We start from the raw sequence: 21254 nt of genomic DNA on the forward strand, positions 1-21254 counted from the left end.
GTACATACATTAAACATTTATCCAATCACAAAATACAATATATTCAAATTATAGAATTTAACTAAATACTCTACCCGTGCTAATCTAGCCCTGGACTACATTCACTACATATCAACCACTGTTTTCTTAGAGGGGAATACAGGGTCAATTCTCCAGCGCCTCATCTTTCTCACTACCAGTAAAGGTAATAACACACAAACACAGTAACACACAGACACACTCATACACTGAAACACACACTCACACATAAGGTTTCACATATAGACACTCTAGCAGACACACAAAGAAACACACAAACACACTCAGGCACAGACACCCAAACAGACAATCGGCACTTGTATACATTGAACTGACAAGTAATGAGGTAGACTACAGTTTTGTCAAAAAAGGAGATTTACAAGACAAAATATGGAATTCTGATTATCTTTTTGTCAAGGAAGATGACAACTATATGATGACAACAGCATGCATTGGCTGAAAGGAAGGGCCCTGAACTGTCTAAACAATATTTTAAAGGTTAAATGGCGGATTTGTGACTTCTGGAAAGGTCTCATTAGTCTCAAATCTGTAGAAAGATGTGAATAATCAGTAGTAAGGTCAAAATGTCCTAAAAAGGAACAGATAATGGACACACACAAACTCAAACACAAACTTGCACATACACCCAAGGAAACACCCACAGAGACAGCTTCAGAAAACACACAAAGACATACACACACACACACACAGCCACCCACAGAAAACACAAACACACACACTCACCCTCACGGAGACATCAACAGAAAATGCACAATGATATACACACACACCCTCACAAAGACACCCACAGAAAATACACAGACATATGCACACACCTTCACAGAGACACCCACAGCAAATACACAGACATATGCACACACCTTCACAGAGACACCCACAGCAAATACACAGACATATGCACACACCTTCACAGAGACACCCAGAGAAAACACACAGACATATGCACACACCCTCACAGAGATTGACACAGAAAACACTCAGACATATATACAGACAAACCCTCACAGAGACACTCACAGAAAATGCACAAAGACATATACACATACCCTCACAGAGACATCCACAGAAAACACAGACATACACCCACACACCCTGACAGAGACATCCACAGAAAATGCACAAAAACATACACACCCACCCTCACAGAGGCATAGACAGAAAATACACAAAGACATACACACACATACACCCTTACAGAGACACCCACAGAAAATGCACAAATAAATACGCACACACACCCTCACAGAGACATCCACAGAAAACACACAAAGACATACGCACACACCCTCACAGAGACAACCACAGAAAATGCACAAAGACATACACACACACCCTCACAGAGACATCCACAGAAAATACAGACATACAAACACACACACCCTCACAGAGACATCCACAGAAAACACACAAAGACATACACACCCACCCTCACAGAGGCACAGAAAATACACGAAGACATACGCACACACCCTCAAAGAGACACCCACAGAAAATGCACAGACAAAAGCACACACCCTTACAGAATCATCCACAGAAAATGCACAAAGACATACACACACACCCTCACAGAGACATCCATAGAAAATGCACAAAGACAGACACACACCCTCGCAGAGAGACCCACAGAAAAAAAAATGCATACACACTCATAGAGACACCAACAAAAGCACAAAGACATAAACAAAGACACCCACAGAAACACTCACAGGAGGTAAAATGTTTGCACATTGCCATCCCCTAAATCAATAGAGTGTGACATGCATGATAAAAAAAATAGCAGAAATTAAGAGATCACTTTTTAAAGAATCATATTTGAAAATGTGCAAACAAAAATACTTTTGGGAATTCAAAATTGTACATTAATGATCTTTCAGAATGGGTAGATGACGAAAAGTACTTTTTAAAGGTTGACATATGTTTGGGGGTTCCCCCCCTCCCCATTTTCCTCAACCAACAGCCCCACTTCAAACCTGGTGTACAAATGTTCCCATCTGTCAGCTGTTCTTCTGGATTTTGAAAATTATGTACTCTATATGGTCTTGGTGGAACATAAGCTGTGGCACTCAGTCTCATGCCATTAGATCTGGTTAAATGCAGGATTTTAGCTTGTTTGTATGTACTGTAAACTGAACAGTGTTAATTTAACCTGTCTCATTTCAAACACTGAGCAATCTTAGCCTGAGAGTATAACATTTTATGCAGATGTAAAAACTTAGATAAAATGCCTCCTGGCATCTGGAAAGTTCTTGCATAAAGGGGCAGTAAACTAGAATGTAATTAAAAATATATATATATAAATTTAAAAAAATCATATCTGCCAAAAGGGCACCTACCGTTTGTGTATTGAGGAAGAAACATTTCTGCATGGTTTTAAATATAGAATTTCTACAGCATTGTCAAATAATCATAAATACACTGTTGCATATTGCTAAAAAAATGTTTTAATGGACCCCTGACCCCACCATACAACTACCACACTGAAGTTACAATCCAAAATTGCACAAAGAAATAAAAAAACATTTACTAAGTAAGCCCTACCTCCTCTGCAAATGAAAGTGATCTGCCGTCTGACTCAGGCACACATTGTACAAACTGAATTGCCATGTCTGTCTCACACTGTGCATAGTGGTATAGTTCACACTCAGAAATCCTCTCAAATGCTAATACTTTATTCATTGTAATGACATTTCCCACGCTCAATAGCACTCTGCTGTAGCACCCTCTAGTGTTTTAATGGACCCCTGACCCCACCATACAACTACCACACTGAAGTTACAATCCAAAATTGCACAAAGAAATAAAAAAACATTTACTAAGTAAGCCCTACCTCCTCTGCAAATGAAAGTGATCTGCCGTCTGACTCAGGCACACATTGTACAAACTGAATTGCCATGTCTGTCTCACACTGTGCATAGTGGTATAGTTCACACTCAGAAATCCTCTCAAATGCTAATACTTTATTCATTGTAATGACATTTCCCACGCTCAATAGCACTCTGCTGTAGCACCCTCTAGTGGCTGCCAAAATTTAAAAAATAAATAATAGAGTCGCCCCTTTCACCCTCTGATGGCGGCCCTGGCCTCAGGGCTGGTTAGGGTGTACATAAGGGTGTATGTTTCTCAGGTCTAGTCAGGGTGTATATATGAGTGTATGTGCCTCAGGTCTAGTCAGGGCGTACTTATGAGTGTATGTGTCTCAGGTCTAGTCAGGGTGTACGTATGAGTGTATGTATCTCAGGTGTAGTCAGGGTGTACGTATGAGTGTATGTGCCTGAGGTCTAGTCAGGGTGTACGTATGAGTGTATGTGCCGAAGGTCTTGTCAGGGTGTAGGTATGAGTGTATGTGCCTCATGTCTAGTCAGGGTGTACGTATGAGTGTATGTGCCTCTAGTCAGGGTGTACGTATGAGTGTATGTGCCTCAGGTCTAGTCAGGGCGTACTTATGAGTGTATGTGTCTCAGGTCTAGTCAGGGTGTACGTATGAGTGTATGTATCTCAGGTGTAGTCAGGGTGTACGTATGAGTGTATGTGCCTCAGGTCTAGTCAGGGTGTACGTATGAGTGTATGTGCTGAAGGTCTAGTCAGGGTGTAGGTATGAGTGTATGTGCCTCATGTCTAGTGAGGGTGTACGTATGAGTGTATGTGCCTCTAGTCAGGGTGTATGTATGAGTGTATGTACCTCAGGTCTAGTCAGGGTGTACGTATGAGTGTATGTGCCTCAGGTCTAGTCAGGGTGTAAATATGAGTTTATGTACCTCAGGTCTAGTCAGCGTGTACGTATGAGTGTATGTGCCTTAGGTCTAGTCAGGGTGTAGTTATGAGTGTATGTGCCTCTAGTCAGGGTGTAGTTATGAGTGTATGTGCCTCTAGTCAGGGTGTACGTATGAGTGTATGTGTCTCAGGTCTAGTCAGGGTGTATGTATGAGTGTATGTGCCTCAGGTCTAGTCAGGGTGTACGTATGACTGTATGTGCCTCAGGCCTAGTCAGGGTGTACGTATGAGTGTATGTACCTCAGGTCTAGTCAGGGTGTACGTATGAGTGTATGTGCCTCAGGTCTAGTCAGGGTGTACATATGAGTTTATGTACCTCAGGTCTAGTCAGGGTGTACGTATGAGTGTATGTGCTTTAGGTCTAGTCAGGGTGTACATATGAGTGTATGTGCCTCTAGTCAGGGTGTAGTTCTGACTGTATGTGCCTCTAGTCAGGGTGTACGTATGAGTGTATGTGTCTCAGGTTTAGTCAGGGTGTACATATGAGTGTATGTGCCTCAGGTCTAGTCAGGGTGTACGTATGACTGTATGTGCCTCAGGCCTAGTCAGGGTGTACGTATGAGTGTATGTGCCTCAGGTCTAGTCAGGGTGTACGTATGAGTGCATATACCAAAGGTCAAGTCAGGGTCTACGTATGAGTGCATGTACTTCAGGTCAAGTTAGGGTGTATGTATGAGTGTATGTGCCTCAGGTCTAGTGAGGGTGTACGTATGGGTGTATGTGCCTCAGGTCTAGTCAGGGTGTACGTATGAGTGTATGTTCATCAGGTCTAGTCAGGGTGTACGTATGAGTGTATGTGCCTCAGGTCTAGTCAGGGTGTACATATGAGTGTATGTGCCTCAGGTCTAGTGAGGGTGTACGTATGAGTGTATGTGCCTCAGGTCTAGTCAGGGTGTACATATGAGTGTATGTGCCTCTAGTCTAGTCAGGGTGTACGTATGAGTGTATGTATCTCAGGTGTAGTCAGGGTGTACGTATGAGTGTATGTATCTCAGGTGTAGTCAGGGTGTACGTATGAGTGTATGTATCTCAGGTGTAGTCAGGGTGTACGTATGAGGGTATGTTCATCAGGTATAGTCAGGGTGCACGTATGAGTGTATGTGCCTCAGGTCTAGTCAGGGTGTACATATGAGTGTATGTGCCTCAGGTCTAGTGAGGGTGTACGTATGGGTGTATGTGCCTCAGGTCTATTCAGGGTGTACGTATGAGTGTATGTTCATCAGGTATAGTCAGGGTGTACGTATGAGTGTATGTGCCTCAGGTCTAGTCAGGGTGTACATATGAGTGTATGTACCTCAGGTCTAGTCAGGGAGTACGTATGAGTGTATGTGCCTCTGGTCTAGTCAGGCTGTACGTATGAGTGTATGTGCCTCAGGTCTAGTCAGGGAGTACATATGAGTGTATGTGCCTCAGGTCTAGTCAGGGTGCACTTATGAGTGTATGTGCCTCAGGTCTAGTCAGGGTGTACGTATGAGTGTATGTATCTCAGGTGTAGTCAGGGTGTACGTATGAGTGTATGTGCCTCAGGTCTAGTCAGGGTGTACGCATGAGTGTATATACCTCTAGTCAGGGTGTACGTATGAGTGTATGTGCCTCGTGTCTAGTCAGGGTGTACGTATGAGTGTATGTGCCTCGTGTCTATTCAGGGTGTACGTATGAGTGTATGTGCCTCTAGTCAGGGTGTACGTATGAGTGTATGTACCTCAGGTCTAGTCAGGGTGTACGTATTAGTGTATGTGCCTCAGGTCTAGTCAGGGTGTACATATGAGTTTATGTACCTCAGGTCTAGTCAGGGTGTACATATGAGTGTATGTGCCTTAGGTCTAGTCAGGGTGTACATATGAGTGTATGTTCCTCTAGTCAGGGTGTAGGTATGAGTGTATGTGCCTCTAGTCAGGGTGTACATATGAGTGTATGTGCCTCAGTTCTAGTCAGAGTGTACATATGAGTGCATATACCTCAGGTCATGTCAGGGAGTACGTATGAGTGTATGTGCCTCTGGTCTAGTCAGGCTGTACGTATGAGTGTATGTGCCTCAGGTCTAGTCAGGGAGTACGTATGAGTGTATGTGCCTCAGGTCTAGTCAGGCTGTACGTATGAGTGTATGTGCCTCAGGTCTAGTCAGGGAGTACGTATGAGTGTATGTGCCTCAGGTCTAGTCAGGGTGTACTTATGAGTGTATGTGCCTCAGGTCTAGTCAGGGTGTACGTATGAGTGTATGTATCTCAGGTGTAGTCAGGGTGTACGTATGAGTGTATGTGCCTCAGGTCTAGTCAGGGTGTACGCATGAGTGTATATACCTCTAGTCAGGGTGTACGTATGAGTGTATGTGCCTAAGGTCTAGTCAGGGTGTACGTATGAGTGTATGTGCCTTGTGTCTATTCAGGGTGTACGTATGAGTGTATGTGCCTCTAGTCAGGGTGTACGTATGAGTGTATGTACCTCAGGTCTAGTCAGGGTGTACGTATTAGTGTATGTGCCTCAGGTCTAGTCAGGGTGTACATATGAGTTTATGTACCTCAGGTCTAGCCAGGGTGTACATATGAGTGTATGTGCCTTAGGTTTAGTCAGGGTGTACATATGAGTGTATGTTCCTCTAGTCAGGGTGTAGGTATGAGTGTATGTGCCTCTAGTCAGGGTGTACATATGAGTGTATGTGCCTCAGGTCTAGTCAGGGTGTACGTATGAGTGCATATACCTCAGGTCAAGTCAGGGTCTACGTATGAGTGCATGTACCTCAGGTCAAGTCAGGGTGTATATATGAGTGTATGTGCCTCAGGTCTAGTGAGGGTGTACGTATGAGTGTATGTGCCTCAGGTCTAGTCAGAGTGTATGTATGAGTGTATGTTCATCAGGTCTAGTCAGGGTGTACGTATGAGTGTATGTGCCTCAGGTCTAGTCAGGGTGTACATATGAGTATATGTGCCTCAGGTCTAGTCAGGGAGTACGTAAGAGTGTATGTGCCTAAGGTCTTGTCATGGTGTACCTATGAGTTTATGTGCCTCAGGTCTAGTAAGGGAGTACGTATGAGTGTATGTGCCTCAGGTCTAGTCAGGGTTTACGTATGAGTGTATGTGCCTCAGTTCTAGTCAGGGTGTATGTATGAGTGTATGTGCCTTAAGTCTAGCTAGAGTGTACTTACGAGTGTCCTGTTGGGGAGATGAAGTAGAGACAGCAGTGGACACGAGTGTCTGGGATCCTCTTCTTCCTGGATATATTGACTTCTTCCTTTAGAAACTTCTCATACTGCTCATTAATGAACTTCTCAATAGGTTCCCAGCTGTGATGTGCAGGACCAGAACAACAGAAATGAATGTGAGATTGTATACACAGCTGTACCCTCACCTGGTGTTAGTCATTTCCTCTGCTCCTACACAAAGAGATAGCAGTTCTGCCTTGTGTGTTTTAATGCACAGTAATAAGCTGAACTGATACATGTAGGTATAGCAGATCTGGACTCCTGTTTACTGATCTTTCCCTTACACCAGAATAAGACAGGTCTCTGTGTTCCTACACGTCTTTCATCTGGGTTCATTTGCACATATATTAGAGGTCTCTGCAAGATAGTCTTTCTCTAAACCTATTTCCCTGGATAACATTTATATAAAAATGCAAAAATCAAAAGATTTAAAACTCACCAGTTCTCATTATTAATTTGGTCTCCAAAGCCAGGGGTGTCAATAACCGTCAGCTTCATTTTCACTCCCCCTTCTTCAATCACTGGTAAGACAAGAGAGTGCATGTTAGACTCGCAGATGGCGCTCTCTGAGTGTGATGTGCTGGACTACAGCAATGTGTTAACACACCATGGCTGATAGACTTGATCTCCACCGTCTTTGGGATTTTGTCATCACGACTCCATCCAGCTGATTTCCGGCTCACTTGGGACTTGAAGAGAGTGTTGACCAGAGTAGACTTTCCCAGTCCACTCTGTCCTGGGGAGTAACAGATAAGGGAAGTATTGACTGACTTACATTATTTGTATTGAGGCAGTTATGCAATATTATGCATGTAACATATATTTATGTGCAAAGGACGTGTTATTCAGTCATTGGTGGCCATTCATGTCCTCTATGGCAGCCAACGGGTTAAAGGAAGTTCCCATACAATATTTGGAGAGTTTAAGAAGAATCATTGCATTTTATTTACTGTTTCATGTTGTAAATAACGCCCCCTCAGGTGCTGGGGCTGTCACTCGCACCAAGTGCATTCATATCATTTGTTTCACAAGATGGCAGATGGGCTGCACAGCATTTCTTAAAGTAACATAAATCTCACATTTTGTTCATGATTCAGAGACAGCGTTTCATTTTAAACAACTTTCCAATTCACTTCAATAATCAAATTTTCTTCATTTTCTTGTTATTGTTTGTTGAGAAGCAGGAAGATACGTTCAGGAGCGTGCACGTATCTGCACTATATAGCAGCAGTTTTGCAACAATGTTATACACTAGCAAGAGCTCTATAGGGCAGCACTATTTCCTGTTATGTAGTTCTCTAGACATGTGCACGCTACCTACTAGATATCTCTTCAACAAAGAACAATATCAGAACAAAGCAAATGTGGTAATAGAAGTAGATTGGAAAGTTGTCTAAAATTGTGTTTTCTATCTGAACCATGAAAAAACATTTTTGGGTTCATGTCCCTTTAAAGGCTTCACACTAGACAAAAAGCTTACAGCATACCCAGGTAGTGACATGTAGGTTATGTACAGACCCAACAAGAGATGATATACCATTGTCTGTGCCACTCACCTACTACCATGATGTTAAAGTCAAAGCCAGTTTTCATGGTTTTCTTGCGCATTTGCTCAATAATTGTGTCAATACCAATGTAGCCCAAGAGGTTGGGACTCATTCCCACTGGCTTCATGGGCACCACCGGTTTGGGACGGGTTTCTGGAACCATCTCGGACATGACTTTTTCTGGGTTATTGTCTGGTGGCCCTGTAGAAAGAATAGTTTGGTTCAGTAGCTTGTGGTATCCTGGGAAAGTATAACTCACTCCAGCTCTGGTGACAGATGAACTAACTTAGTCGAGCTCTGGTGACAGATGAACTAACTCCCTCCAGCTCTGGTGACAAATGAACTAACTTACTCCAGCTCTGGTGACAAATTAACTAACTTACTCGAGCTCTGGTCACAGATGAACTAACTCCCTCCAGCTCTGGTGACAAATGAACTAACTTACTCCAGCTCTGGTGACAAATAAACTAACTCACTCCAGCTCTGGTGACAGATGAGCTAACTTACTCCAGCTCTGGTGACAGATGAGCTAACTTACTCCAGCTCTGGTGACAAATAAGCTAACTTACACCAGCTCTGATGACAGATGAGCTAACTTACTCCAGCTCTGGTGACAGATGAACTAACTTACTCCAGCTCTGGTGACAGATGAGCTAACTTACTCCAGCTCTGGTGACAGATGAGCTAACTTACTCCAGCTCTGGTGACAGATGAACTAACTTACTCGAGCTCTGGTGACAGATGAACTAACTCCCTCCAGCTCTGGTGACAGATGAGCTAACTTACTCCAGCTCTGGTGACAGATGAGCTAACTTACTCCAGCTCTGGTGACAGATGAGCTAACTTACTCCAGCTCTGGTGACAGATGAGCTAACTCCCTCCAGCTCTGGTGACAGATGAACTAACTCCCTCCAGCTCTGATGACAGATGAACTCATTTACTCCAGCTCTGGTGACAGATGTACTAACTTACTCGAGCTCTGGTGACAGATGAACTAACTCCCTCCAGCTCTGGTGACAGATGAGCTAACTTACTCCAGCTCTGGTGACAGATGAACTAATTTACTCCAGCTCTGGTGACAAATGAACTAACTCACTCCAGCTCTGGTGACAGATGAGCTAACTTACTCCAGCTCTGGTGATAAATGAGCTAACTTACTCCAGCTCTGGTGACAGATGAACTAACTCCCTCCAGCTCTGATGACAGATGAACTCATTTACTCCAGCTCTGGTGACAAATGAACTAACTCACTCCAGCTCTGGTGACAAATGAACTAACTTACTCCAGCTCTGGTGACAAATGAACTATCTCACTCCAGTTCTGGTGACAGATGAACAATCTCACTCCAGTTCTGGTGACAGATGAACTAACTCACTCCAGCTCTGGTGACAAATGAACTAACTTACTCCAGCTCTGGTGACAAATGAACTAACTTACTCCAGCTCTGGTGACAAATGAACTAACTTACTCCAGCTCTGGTGACAAATTAACTATCTCACTCCCGTTCTGGTGACAGATGAACTAACTCACTCCAGCTCTGTTAACAGATGAAATAACTCACTCCAGCTCTGGTGACAGTTGAACTTACTCCCTCCAGCTCTGGTGACAGATGAACTAACTCACTCCAGCTCTGGTGACAGATGAACTAACTCCCTCGAGCTCTGGTGACAGATGAACTAACTCCCTCGAACTCTGGTGACAGATGAACTAACTTACTCCTGAGGTGCCATAAAATAACATCCATGTGATCTGATATTGTATATACGTACCAAACACATCTAGAGTTACGTTTATCTTGTGGGTGATCACGTCAGTTTGTTTACTGTAATTTATGGTGGGTCTAAGGCCCTGATGATCAAAAGTGCCACAAGGCAGCAAGCTATTGAAAAGGGCCAACAGTACTGTTTAAAGTTAGCATCACCGTTGGGAGTTTACCATACATTTCAGTGGGTGGCAACGCTGCTCTGATACAGGCGATATATTCAAAGCAGCATCATCACTGTCACGGATACCAGGCTGCAAGGGTTAAACCCCTACCCCCTACTACCTCACCCCCCTCTTGTTTCTGGTGGTTTTGGGTTCCTCAGAGCAACCACGATCACCCCAACCTTTCCTTTTGGGAGATTTTGGGAATTCTTGGAAGAGCTGGTCTCTGACTGATCTATCCCTCTCCGACTGGCTGGGTCCCTGAAATTACCGGCTGGCCCCGCATCCAGCACCCACCAGAACACTTTACCCCCGGCCACTTTGAAGGCCCCTTGCCCCAGAGCTCCGGTCTTGAGGATTGGAACACCTTGGGGAGGGCAAGAGATGGGCCAGTTGCCGGAGATGAGCTTCAGTGAGAACCGGGGTTTCCGAGCCCTATTTAGCAGACCGCCCTTTGGCTGGCCGGCCCCATGGAACGGCCGGCCGCATGAGATCGGATTCCCGGTCTCCTTTAACCCAGGTCGCTTAAGCAGTCCTTTGCCTTAGAGCTTCGCTCTTTTGGTAATTAGTTCCCCATGGGAAGGGCAAGAGGCCAGGTGATAAGGCTCTTATCAAGATCAGTTTCTGTATAAATGTGTGTGCTTTCCAATAAAATGTTCAATTTTTTTAACCTGAATGCTGGTATGTCTAGTTATTTGGGTGGGCTCCTACCATAATAACTTTCTCTGCTACATAGCGGTTGGTTCCAGGGGTTGGAAGGACCCTTGGTGGGCAGAGCTACCCAGTCGGGGTAGTCGGAGATCAGTCACATTGGTGGCAGCAGTGGGATGTTTCCATCTACATGGAACCTCCAAACCACCACCTAAAGACACCTTCGGATGGAGCGGAACTCTGCACTCCAGAAAGTTGAGCTGAAGGCCTTGTTGGAGGCTAGAGGGAAAATTGCCAGCAAAAAACCCAAAGAATCCATAATAATTGAACTAATGGAGGGTGATCGGTCGGACGAGTCGGCTGGAGGGTCCCCTAGCAACTGAGGCAGTGGGCGGCCCAGCACGGTGTCCACCCCAGGGGCTTCCATGTCTGATGTGCAGAGGGAAATCGAGTTGCGGATAGCGATGTATGATACCAGACCATCCGAGGAGGTCATCAGCAAAATAGTCTCCGAGGTTACCCAGCTCAAGCTGGCCGAAATCCACCAGTTAATGGGGGGACCCCCGCCAGTCTCTCCCCAGCAGTTTCCCCGTGCCCCAATGTTACCATATGGGGCTTTCCGAGTCTTCAAGGAAGAGGAGGAGGACATTGACAGTTTTTTAAACCCATTGTGAGCTGCAAGAGGTTGCCAGGACCAACTGGGTTTCTATTCTGCTCGGCAAGTTTTCCGGCTGAGCCTTGGATGCTTTCCACACCGTCCCTCCTGGAGACCAAAGGGACTACGATAAGGTCAAGGAGCGCATCCTGGCCTAATATGGCCTCATCCCGGAGGCACACCGACAGAAGTTCCGGGAGCTTAAGAGACAAGTGGGGCAGCCTTACACGGAGTGGACACACAGGTTCACCTGTGCTATGGACTCTTGATTCACTGGCTGCACGGTCACTACCCTGGCTGAAGCCTCACAGCTAATCCTCCTGGAACACTTTTATAATTCTGTCCCGGGGAAGTTAAAGAGTGGGTCTGAAAAACTGCAGCCCTACCTGTATGGGAGACCTTTTACCGTCCTAACCGATCACAACCCCCTGGTCTGGCTTAACCGAGTTTCGGGGGACAATGGAAGACTGTTAAGGTGGAGTTTAGCCCTGCAGCCCTTTAATTTTGACATTAAGTACAGGCTGGGAAAGAACAATGGAAACGCTGATGGCTTTTCCCGGCAAACTGAAGTGGCATAGTTCCTTGGACAGCCCCAGGCCGACCTGTGTAAGGATCTAGCCAGGTCTGCCGAACTGGAAGCGGGGAGCTATCACGGATACCGGGCTGCAAGGGTTAAACCCCTACCCCCTACTACCTCACCCCCCCTCTTGTTTCTTGGTGGTTTTGGGCTCCTCAACCACGATCTCCCCAACCTTTCATTTTGGGAGATATTGTGTCTAAACTCCTGTTCTTGGAAGAGCTGGTCTCTGACCGATCTATCCCTCTCTGATCGGCCGGGCCCCTGGAACTACCGGACGGCCCCGCATCCAGCACCCACCAGAACACTTTACCCTTGGCCACTTCGAAGGCCCCTTGCCCCAGAGCTCAGCTCTCTTGATGATTTAAACCCCTTGGGGAGGGTAAGAGATGGGACAGTTCCCGGAGATGAGCTTCAGCGAGAACTGGGGTTTCCGAGCCCTATTCAGCAGACCACCCTTTGGCTGGCCGGCCCCATGGAACCGCCAGCTAGTCGCATCAGCTCGGATTCCTGGTCTTCTTTAACCCCTGTCGCTCCAGCGGTCCTTTGCCATAGAGTTCAGCTATTTTGGGAATTAGTTCCCCATGGGAAGGGCAAGAGGCCGGGTGATTGCCGGAAAGGGAACTCCCTTAAGAAACGGGGGTCCTGGACACCCCCCCCCCCTTCAATACCCCTTTCCCAGTGGCCTTCCCGGTGTACGTTTGGTCGCCACTAACTTTCGAGCCACGCCATGGATCCAGGCACTTTTTGGAGTGTAACAGCTTGAGACCCAGGGCTTTCCAATGACACCCTCGGGTTCACCCCGAATACACCATCCTTGTACCGCTGGAACCCAGGGGACAATGGACACAATGAAGGCACCATCCTGTCTAGAGGGGTGGGAATGGTAGGAGATGCGAGGGACGGATAAGGCTCTTATCAAGACCAGTTTCTGTATAAATGTTGTGTGTGTTTCCCAATAAAATGTTCACCTGAATTCTGGTATGTCTAGTTATTTTGGTGGGCTCCTGCCACAATCACTTTCTCCGCTACATAGGGGTTGGTTCCAGGGGTTGGAAGGCACAGTTGGTGGAGCTAACCGGTCGGGGTAGCCGGAGATCCGTCACAATCACCTACATCTATGTTGTAATGTAAGTGATCCATTTACACAGTTCAGTATGACAATACAATTTACATTTGTCACCAGAAACTCAACCACTATATAGTAATGAGTCACCAGGAGGCACATATAGCGCACTGACACCTATGTAATATATCGTAGGTACCAGCATTACAGTTGGTGTTGGTTATAGTGATGAGTTGCAAGTAAGTGGTATTATTTAGTGAGGCACATATAGAGCACTGACACCTATGTAATATACCGTAGGTACCAGAATTACAGCTGGTGTTGGTTATAGTGATGAGTCACCAGTAGGTGTTATTATTTATTGAGGCACATATAGCGAACTGACACTATGTAATATACCCTAGGTACCAGCGTTACAGCTTGTGTTGATTATAGTGATGAGTCACCAGTAGGAGTTATTATTTAGTGAGGCACATATAGTGCACTGACACCTATGTAATATACCGTAGGTACCAGCGTTACAGCTGGTGCTGGTTATAGTGATGGAGTTATTATTTAGTGAGGCACATGTAGCGCACTGACACCTATGTAATATACCATAGGTACCAGCGTTACAGCTGGTGTTGGTTATAGTGATGATTCACCAGTAGGTGTTATTATTTAGTGAGGCACATATAGCACACTGACCCCTGCGTAATATACCGTAGGTACCAGCGTTACAGCTGGTGTTGGTTATAGTGATGAGTCGCCAGTAGGTGTTATTATTTAGTGAGGCACATATAGCGCACTCACACCTATGTAATATACCGTAGGTACCAGCATTACAGCTGGTGTTGGTTATAGTGATGAGTCACCAGAAGGGTTATTATAGTGTGAGGCACATATAGTGCACTGACACCTATGTAATATACCGTAGGTACCAGTATTACAGCTGGTGTTGGTTATAGTGATGAGTCACCAGTAGATGTTATTATTTAGTGAGGCACATATAGCACACTGACACCTATGTAATATACCGTAGGTACCAGCGTTACAGCTGGTGTTGGTTATAGTGATGAGTCACCAGTAGGGGTTATTATTTAGTGAGGCACATATAGCGCACTGACACCTATGTAATATACCGTAGGTACCAGCGTTACAGCTGGTATTGGTTATAGTGATGAGTCACCAGTAGGGGTTATTATTTAGTGAGGCACATATAGCGCACTGACACCTATGTAATATACCGTAGGTACCAGCGTTACAGCTGGTATTGGTTATAGTGATGAGTCACCAGCAGGGTTATAATTTAGTGAGGCACATATATGTAGGTATATATATGCATATAACTGATATAGAATGTACATAACATATGTGTGTCTGTATATATGTGTAACAAAGGTCTACATTCAATGGAAGGATGTAATTATTGACACAGTTAGATAAAAGTAACATCAAAGAAACAAGGTCTTTACATATGCAAAGTACTTCACCCTTTCCAAGAAAGTCAGGATGTACAAAGTAAAGAAAGATTTCAGGATATAAGCAGGACATCTGAGAGGGATAGGGGGCAGTTGGGATGGAAGGTTGGTAGGTATACACACACTGACACTCTGCACACACATGCATTCACATACACAAACACACACATGCAACCGCACAGTCATTCTAGATAGGAAGAAAGGGGTTTGGTAAGCACACACACAGAGACACCCACCCTGTAATAACTGTTAGATAGGATACATTGTGTGTTTGGGGGTATGACTGAAAACCTCTTTATGTAACTGTCTCTGTAACTTTTCTGTAATTTGGGCAGATCTTAATTAAAGCTCTCTCTCTGGTAAAGAACTGAGTGTCTGAAAATCATTTAGCCTGGAATTACTATGAGTACAGTATAGTGGCTATATTTCTGTAGAACTACACATACAATATTTACCTGGGATTGTTGGTAAAGTTATTAGTGTACAAGTGTGTAGTGAGGTGACACTAGGGGTTATTACAAGTATTACACAGCACAGAGGATATTATCCAGAGCATATCCAAAGTGGATTTCTTAAATGTGATCCTGGTGGATTTGAGGGATAATTGTGCAACAATATAGCGCACTGACACCTATGTAATATACCGTAGGTACCAGTATTACAGCTGGTGTTGGTTATAGTAATGAGTCACCATTAGGCGTTATTATTTAGTGAGGCACATATAGCGCACTGACACTTATGTAATATACCGTAGGTACCAGTATTACTGCTGGTGTTGGTTATAGTGATGAGTCACCAGTAGGCGTTATTATTTAGTGAGGCACATATAGCGCACTGACACCTATGTAATATACCGTAGGTACCAGTATTACAGCTGGTGTTGGTTATAGTTATGAGTCACCAGTAGGTGTTATTATTTAGTGAGGCACATATAGCGCACTGACACTATGTAATATACCGTAGGTACCAGCGTTACAGTTGGTGTTGGTTATAGGGATGATTCACCAGTAGGTGTTATTATTTAGTGAGGCACATATAGCGCACTGACACTATATAATATACCGTAGGTATCAGCGTTACAGCTGGTGTTGGTTATAGTGATGAGCCGCCAGTAGGCGTTATTATTTAGTGAGGCACATATAGCGCACTGACACCTATGTAATATACCGTAGGTACCAGTATTACAGCTGGTGTTGGTTATAGTGATGAGTCACCAGTAGGCGTTATTATTTAGTGAGGCACATATAGCGCACTGACACCTATGTAATATACCGTAGGTACCAGCGTTACAGCTGGTGTTGGTTATAGTGATGAGTCACCAGTAGGTGTTATTATTTAGTGAGGCACATATAGCGCACTGACACCTATGTAATATACCGTAGGTACCAGCGTTACAGCTGGTGTTGGTTATAGTGATGAGTCACCAGTAGGTGTTATTATTTAGTGAGGCACATATAGCGCACTGACACCTATGTAATATACCGTAGGTACCAGCGTTACAGCTGGTGTTGGTTATAGTGATGAGTCACCAGTAGGTGTTATTATTTAGTGAGGCACATATAGTGCACTGACACCTATGTAATATACCGTAGGTACCAGTATTACAGCTGGTGTTGGTTATAGTGATGAGTCACCAGTAGGGTTATTATATATTGAGGCACATATAGCGCACTGACACCTATGTAATATACCGTAGGTACCAGCGTTACAGCTGGTGTTGGTTATAGTGATGAGCCGCCAGTAGGCGTTATTATTTAGTGAGGCACATATAGCGCACTGACACCTATGTAATATACCGTAGGTACCAGCGTTACAGCTGGTGTTGGTTATAGTGATGAGTCACCAGTAGGCGTTATTATTTAGTGAGGCACATATAGCGCACTGACACCTATGTAATATACCGTAGGTACCAGCATTACAGCTGGTGTTGGTTATAGTGAATACTTTTACTATATATATATACAGCTGGTACTTATATAGTTATACGTGTACATGTATACACAGTGACATACACACCTGCTTGTGCACACATACACGTATATACATATATATAGTGACATGTGTATATGTGCACTTTACAGTGCAGTATGTAATCACGCACGTGCACACTAATGTATCCCTGGCAACCTCTGCTCTCTGCCCGTCTGTCTCATCTCCTGTCTCTGCTCACTCTCTTCTACGTCTTTGTTCCCTGCTCTTTGTCCTCCCCTCCTCGTTTCCCTCAGCCCTTCACTGTGTGTCTCTTGGGGATTGTCTAAGTGCTTAACTGCTGGGCTGGCACACAAACATATATATTTATCAACAAGAAAAAGGCATATTAGCAGTTTCTGTCCAGCACTAACTGATCCCTCAAAATCTATGGATATATTCCCTAGGTCTAAGAGACCTCAGCATAACAGTAAGCAAGAGTAAACCAATGCCTAATCCATATATAAAGCATTTATTGAAGCAAACACAAGGCATTAAATATCACAGATATTGCAACTCCACATCATAGTGCACTATGAATACCAACAAATAAAAAAGTAGAATGCAAAAAGTTCCTGTTGAAAGTCACAGACATTTTATAACGATTCCTTTGAGGAGGTGTCAGGTTGCGTATTTACAAATTTCCAAGTGTACCATTGAACAGAGGAGACAAACACCCAGGGATAAACACTAATCAAACAGGAACAAACAGGTGTACCCAGGAGGTGTTGCACCGTGATAGTGGGACTCCTTCAAGAACCGCAAGTACTAACCGCTGCGGCGGATGCTCAGAAGTGTTCAATTATGGCCCTGCTTGAGCACAGGATTCAGTGCATTTGCTTAAGTAAAGGGAATTGGCTGTTTCCCATCACATATCCTGACATACTCAGACTATCCACCTTGTACCTACTGTATAGTTGGGTAATTGTATATTCCATTACGGGATTGAATTTATTCATTTTAGTGCTGGGAATCGTTATAAAATTTCTGTGACTTTCAACAGCAACTTTTTGCATTCTAATTTTATTTATTGTTTGAGAGCTCTCTAATAATAATATTTTTTTTTAATTATTTGTTGGTATTCATAGTGCACTATGATGTGGAGTTGCAATATCTGTGACATTTAATGCCTTGTGTTTGCTCCAATAAATGCTTTATATATGCTCCCCCTTTTCTGGCAGTGAATTTAATGCATTAGGCGTTGGTTTACTCTTACTTATGCTGAGGTCTCTTAGACCTAGGGAATATATCCATAGATTTTGAGGGATCAGTTAGTGCTGGACAGAAACTGCTAATATGCCTTTTTCTTGTTGATTATTTTTACACTTTTTCTCCTGCACCAATGGCCTGTGAATACTTTAAAGACAGGTTATTGTTACTAGCCCTTTATTGGTAATACTGTTAATTGCTGACAACACTTTTTGTATATATATATATATATATATATATATATATATATATATATATATATACACACACATATACTTACACTTATAGTCACACACACGTATAGTATACTTACACTTATATATATATATATATATATACAGGGAGTGCAGAATTATTAGGCAAATGAGTATTTTGACCACATCATCCTCTTTATGCATGTTGTCTTACTCCAAGATGTATAGGCTCAAAAGCCTACTACCAATTAAGCCTATTAGGTGATGTGCATCTCTGTAATGAGAAGGGGTGTGGTCTAATGACATCAACACCCTATATCAGGTGTGCATAATTATTAGGCAACTTCCTTTCCTTTGGCAAAATGGGTCAAAAGAAGGACTTGACAGACTCAGAAAAGTCAAAAATAGTGAGATATCTTGCAGAGGGATGCAGCACTCTTAAAATTGCAAAGCTTCTGAAGCGTGATCATCGAACAATCAAGCGTTTCATTCAAAATAGTCAACAGGGTCGCAAGAAGCGTGTGGAAAAACCAAGGCGCAAAATAACTGCCCATGAACTGAGAAAAGTCAAGCGTGCAGCTGCCAAGATGCCACTTGCCACCAGTTTGGCCATATTTCAGAGCTGCAACATCACTGAGTGCCCAAAAGCACAAGGTGTGCAATACTCAGAGACATGGCCAAGGTAAGAAAGGCTGAAAGACGACCACCACTGAACAAGACACACAAGCTGAAACGTCAAGACTGGGCCAAGAAATATCTCAAGACTGATTTTTCTAAGGTTTTATGGACTGATGAAATGAGAGTGAGTCTTGATGGGCCAGATGGATGGGCCCGTGGCTGGATTGGTAAGGGGCAGAGAGCTCCAGTCCGACTCAGACGCCAGCAAGGTGGAGGTGGAGTACTGGTTTGGGCTGGTATCATCAAAGATGAGCTTGTGGGGCCTTTTCGGGTTGAGGATGGAGTCAAGCTCAACTCCCAGTCCTACTGCCAGTTTCTGGAAGACACCTTCTTCAAGCAGTGGTGCAGGAAGAAGTCTGCATCCTTCAAGAAAAACATGATTTTCATGCAGGACAATGCTCCATCACACGCGTCCAAGTACTCCACAGCGTGGCTGGCAAGAAAGGGTATAAAAGAAGAAAATCTAATGACATGGCCTCCTTGTTCACCTGATCTGAACCCCATTGAGAACATGTGGTCCATCATCAAATGTGAGATTTACAAGGAGGGAAAACAGTACACCTCTCTGAACAGTGTCTGGGAGGCTGTGGTTGCTGCTGCACGCAATGTTGATGGTGAACAGATCAAAACACTGACCGAATCCATGGATGGCAGGCTTTTGAGTGTCCTTGCAAAGAAAGGTGGCTATATTGGTCACTGATTTGTTTTTGTTTTGTTTTTGAATGTCAGAAATGTATATTTGTGAATGTTGAGATGTTATATTGGTTTCACTGGTAAAAATAAATAATTGAAATGGGTATATATTTGTTTTTTGTTAAGTTGCCTAATAATTATGCACAGTAATAGTCACCTACACACACAGATATCCCCCTAAAATAGCTATAACTAAAAACAAACTAAAAACTACTTCCAAAACTATTCAGCTTTGATATTAATGAGTTTTTTGGGTTCATTGAGAACATGGTTGTTGTTCAATAATAAAATTAATCCTCAAAAATACAACTTGCCTAATAATTCTGCACTCCCTGTATATACTGTATAAACACACACGTATACTTACACTTTTATATATATATATACATATATATATATACTGTATAAACACACACGTATACTTACACGTCTTATATATATATATATATATATATATATATATATATACAGTATATACTGTATATATATATATATATATATATATATATATATATATATACACACACACAGTCACACAGATGTATACTTACACTTATATATATATATATATATATATATCTACACACACATATTCAAACACACATGTATACTTATATATATATACACACACACACACTATCACACACACGTATACTTACATTTATATACAGGGAGTGCAGAATTATTAGGCAAATTAGTATTTTGACCACATCATCCTCTTTATGCATGTTGTCTTACTCCAAGCTGTATAGGCTCGAAAGCCTACTACCAATTAAGCATATTATGTGATGTGCATCTCTGTAATGAGAAGGGGTGTGGTCTAATGACATCAACACCCTATATCAGGTGTGCATAATTATTAGGCAACTTCCTTTCCTTTGGCAAAATGGGTCAAAAGAAGGACTTGACAGGCTCAGAAAAGTCAAAAATAGTGAGATATCTTGCAGAGGGATGCAGCACTCTTAAAATTGCAAAGCTTCTGAAGTGTGATCATCGAACAATCAAGCGTTTCATTCAAAATAGTCAACAGGGTCGCAAGAAGCATGTGGAAAAACCAAGGCGCAAAATAACTGCCCATGAACTGAGAAAAGTCAAGCGTGCAGCTGCCAAGATGCCACTTGCCACCAGTTTGGCCATATTTCAGAGCTGCAACATCACTGGAGTGCCCAAAAGCACAAGGTGTGCAATACTCAGAGACATGGCCAAGGTAATAAAGGCTATAAGACGACCACCACTGAACAAGACACACAAGCTGAAATGTCAAGACTGGGCCAAGAAATATCTCAAGAAGGTTTTATGGACTGATGAAATGAGAGTGAGTCTTGATGGGCCAGATGGATGGGCCTGTGGCTGGATTGGTAAAGGGCAGAGAGCTCCAGTCCGACTCAGACGCCAGCAAGGTGGAGTACTGGTTTGGGCTGGTATCATCAAAGATGAGCTTGTGGGGCCTTTTCGGGTTGAGGATGGAGTCAAGCTCAACTCCCAGTCCTACTGCCAGTTTCTGGAAGACACCTTCTTCAAGCAGCGGTACAGGAAGAAGTCTGCATCCTTCAAGAAAAACATGATTTTCATGCAGGACAATGCTCCATCACACGCATCCAAATACTCCACAGCGTGGCTG

At 43.6% G+C, this 21254-nt stretch overlaps 1 protein-coding gene across 1 annotated transcript in view; it reads right to left on the bottom strand.

The window, feature by feature from the left end:
* Positions 1-21254, bottom strand: part of SEPTIN3 (septin 3) — a 173950-nt gene that overhangs the window by 90411 nt on the left and 62285 nt on the right. The window contains exons 4-7 of the mRNA XM_053721386.1: positions 8566-8757; positions 7617-7745; positions 7449-7530; positions 6953-7090 (exon numbers count right to left, since the gene is read on the bottom strand). Coding sequence (XP_053577361.1) covers positions 6953-7090; positions 7449-7530; positions 7617-7745; positions 8566-8757 — 541 coding nt within the window. The remainder of the gene's footprint in view (positions 1-6952; positions 7091-7448; positions 7531-7616; positions 7746-8565; positions 8758-21254) is intronic.

This window comes from Bombina bombina, chromosome 7 (assembly GCF_027579735.1).
Source record: "Bombina bombina isolate aBomBom1 chromosome 7, aBomBom1.pri, whole genome shotgun sequence".
Lineage (NCBI taxonomy): Eukaryota > Metazoa > Chordata > Amphibia > Anura > Bombinatoridae > Bombina > Bombina bombina.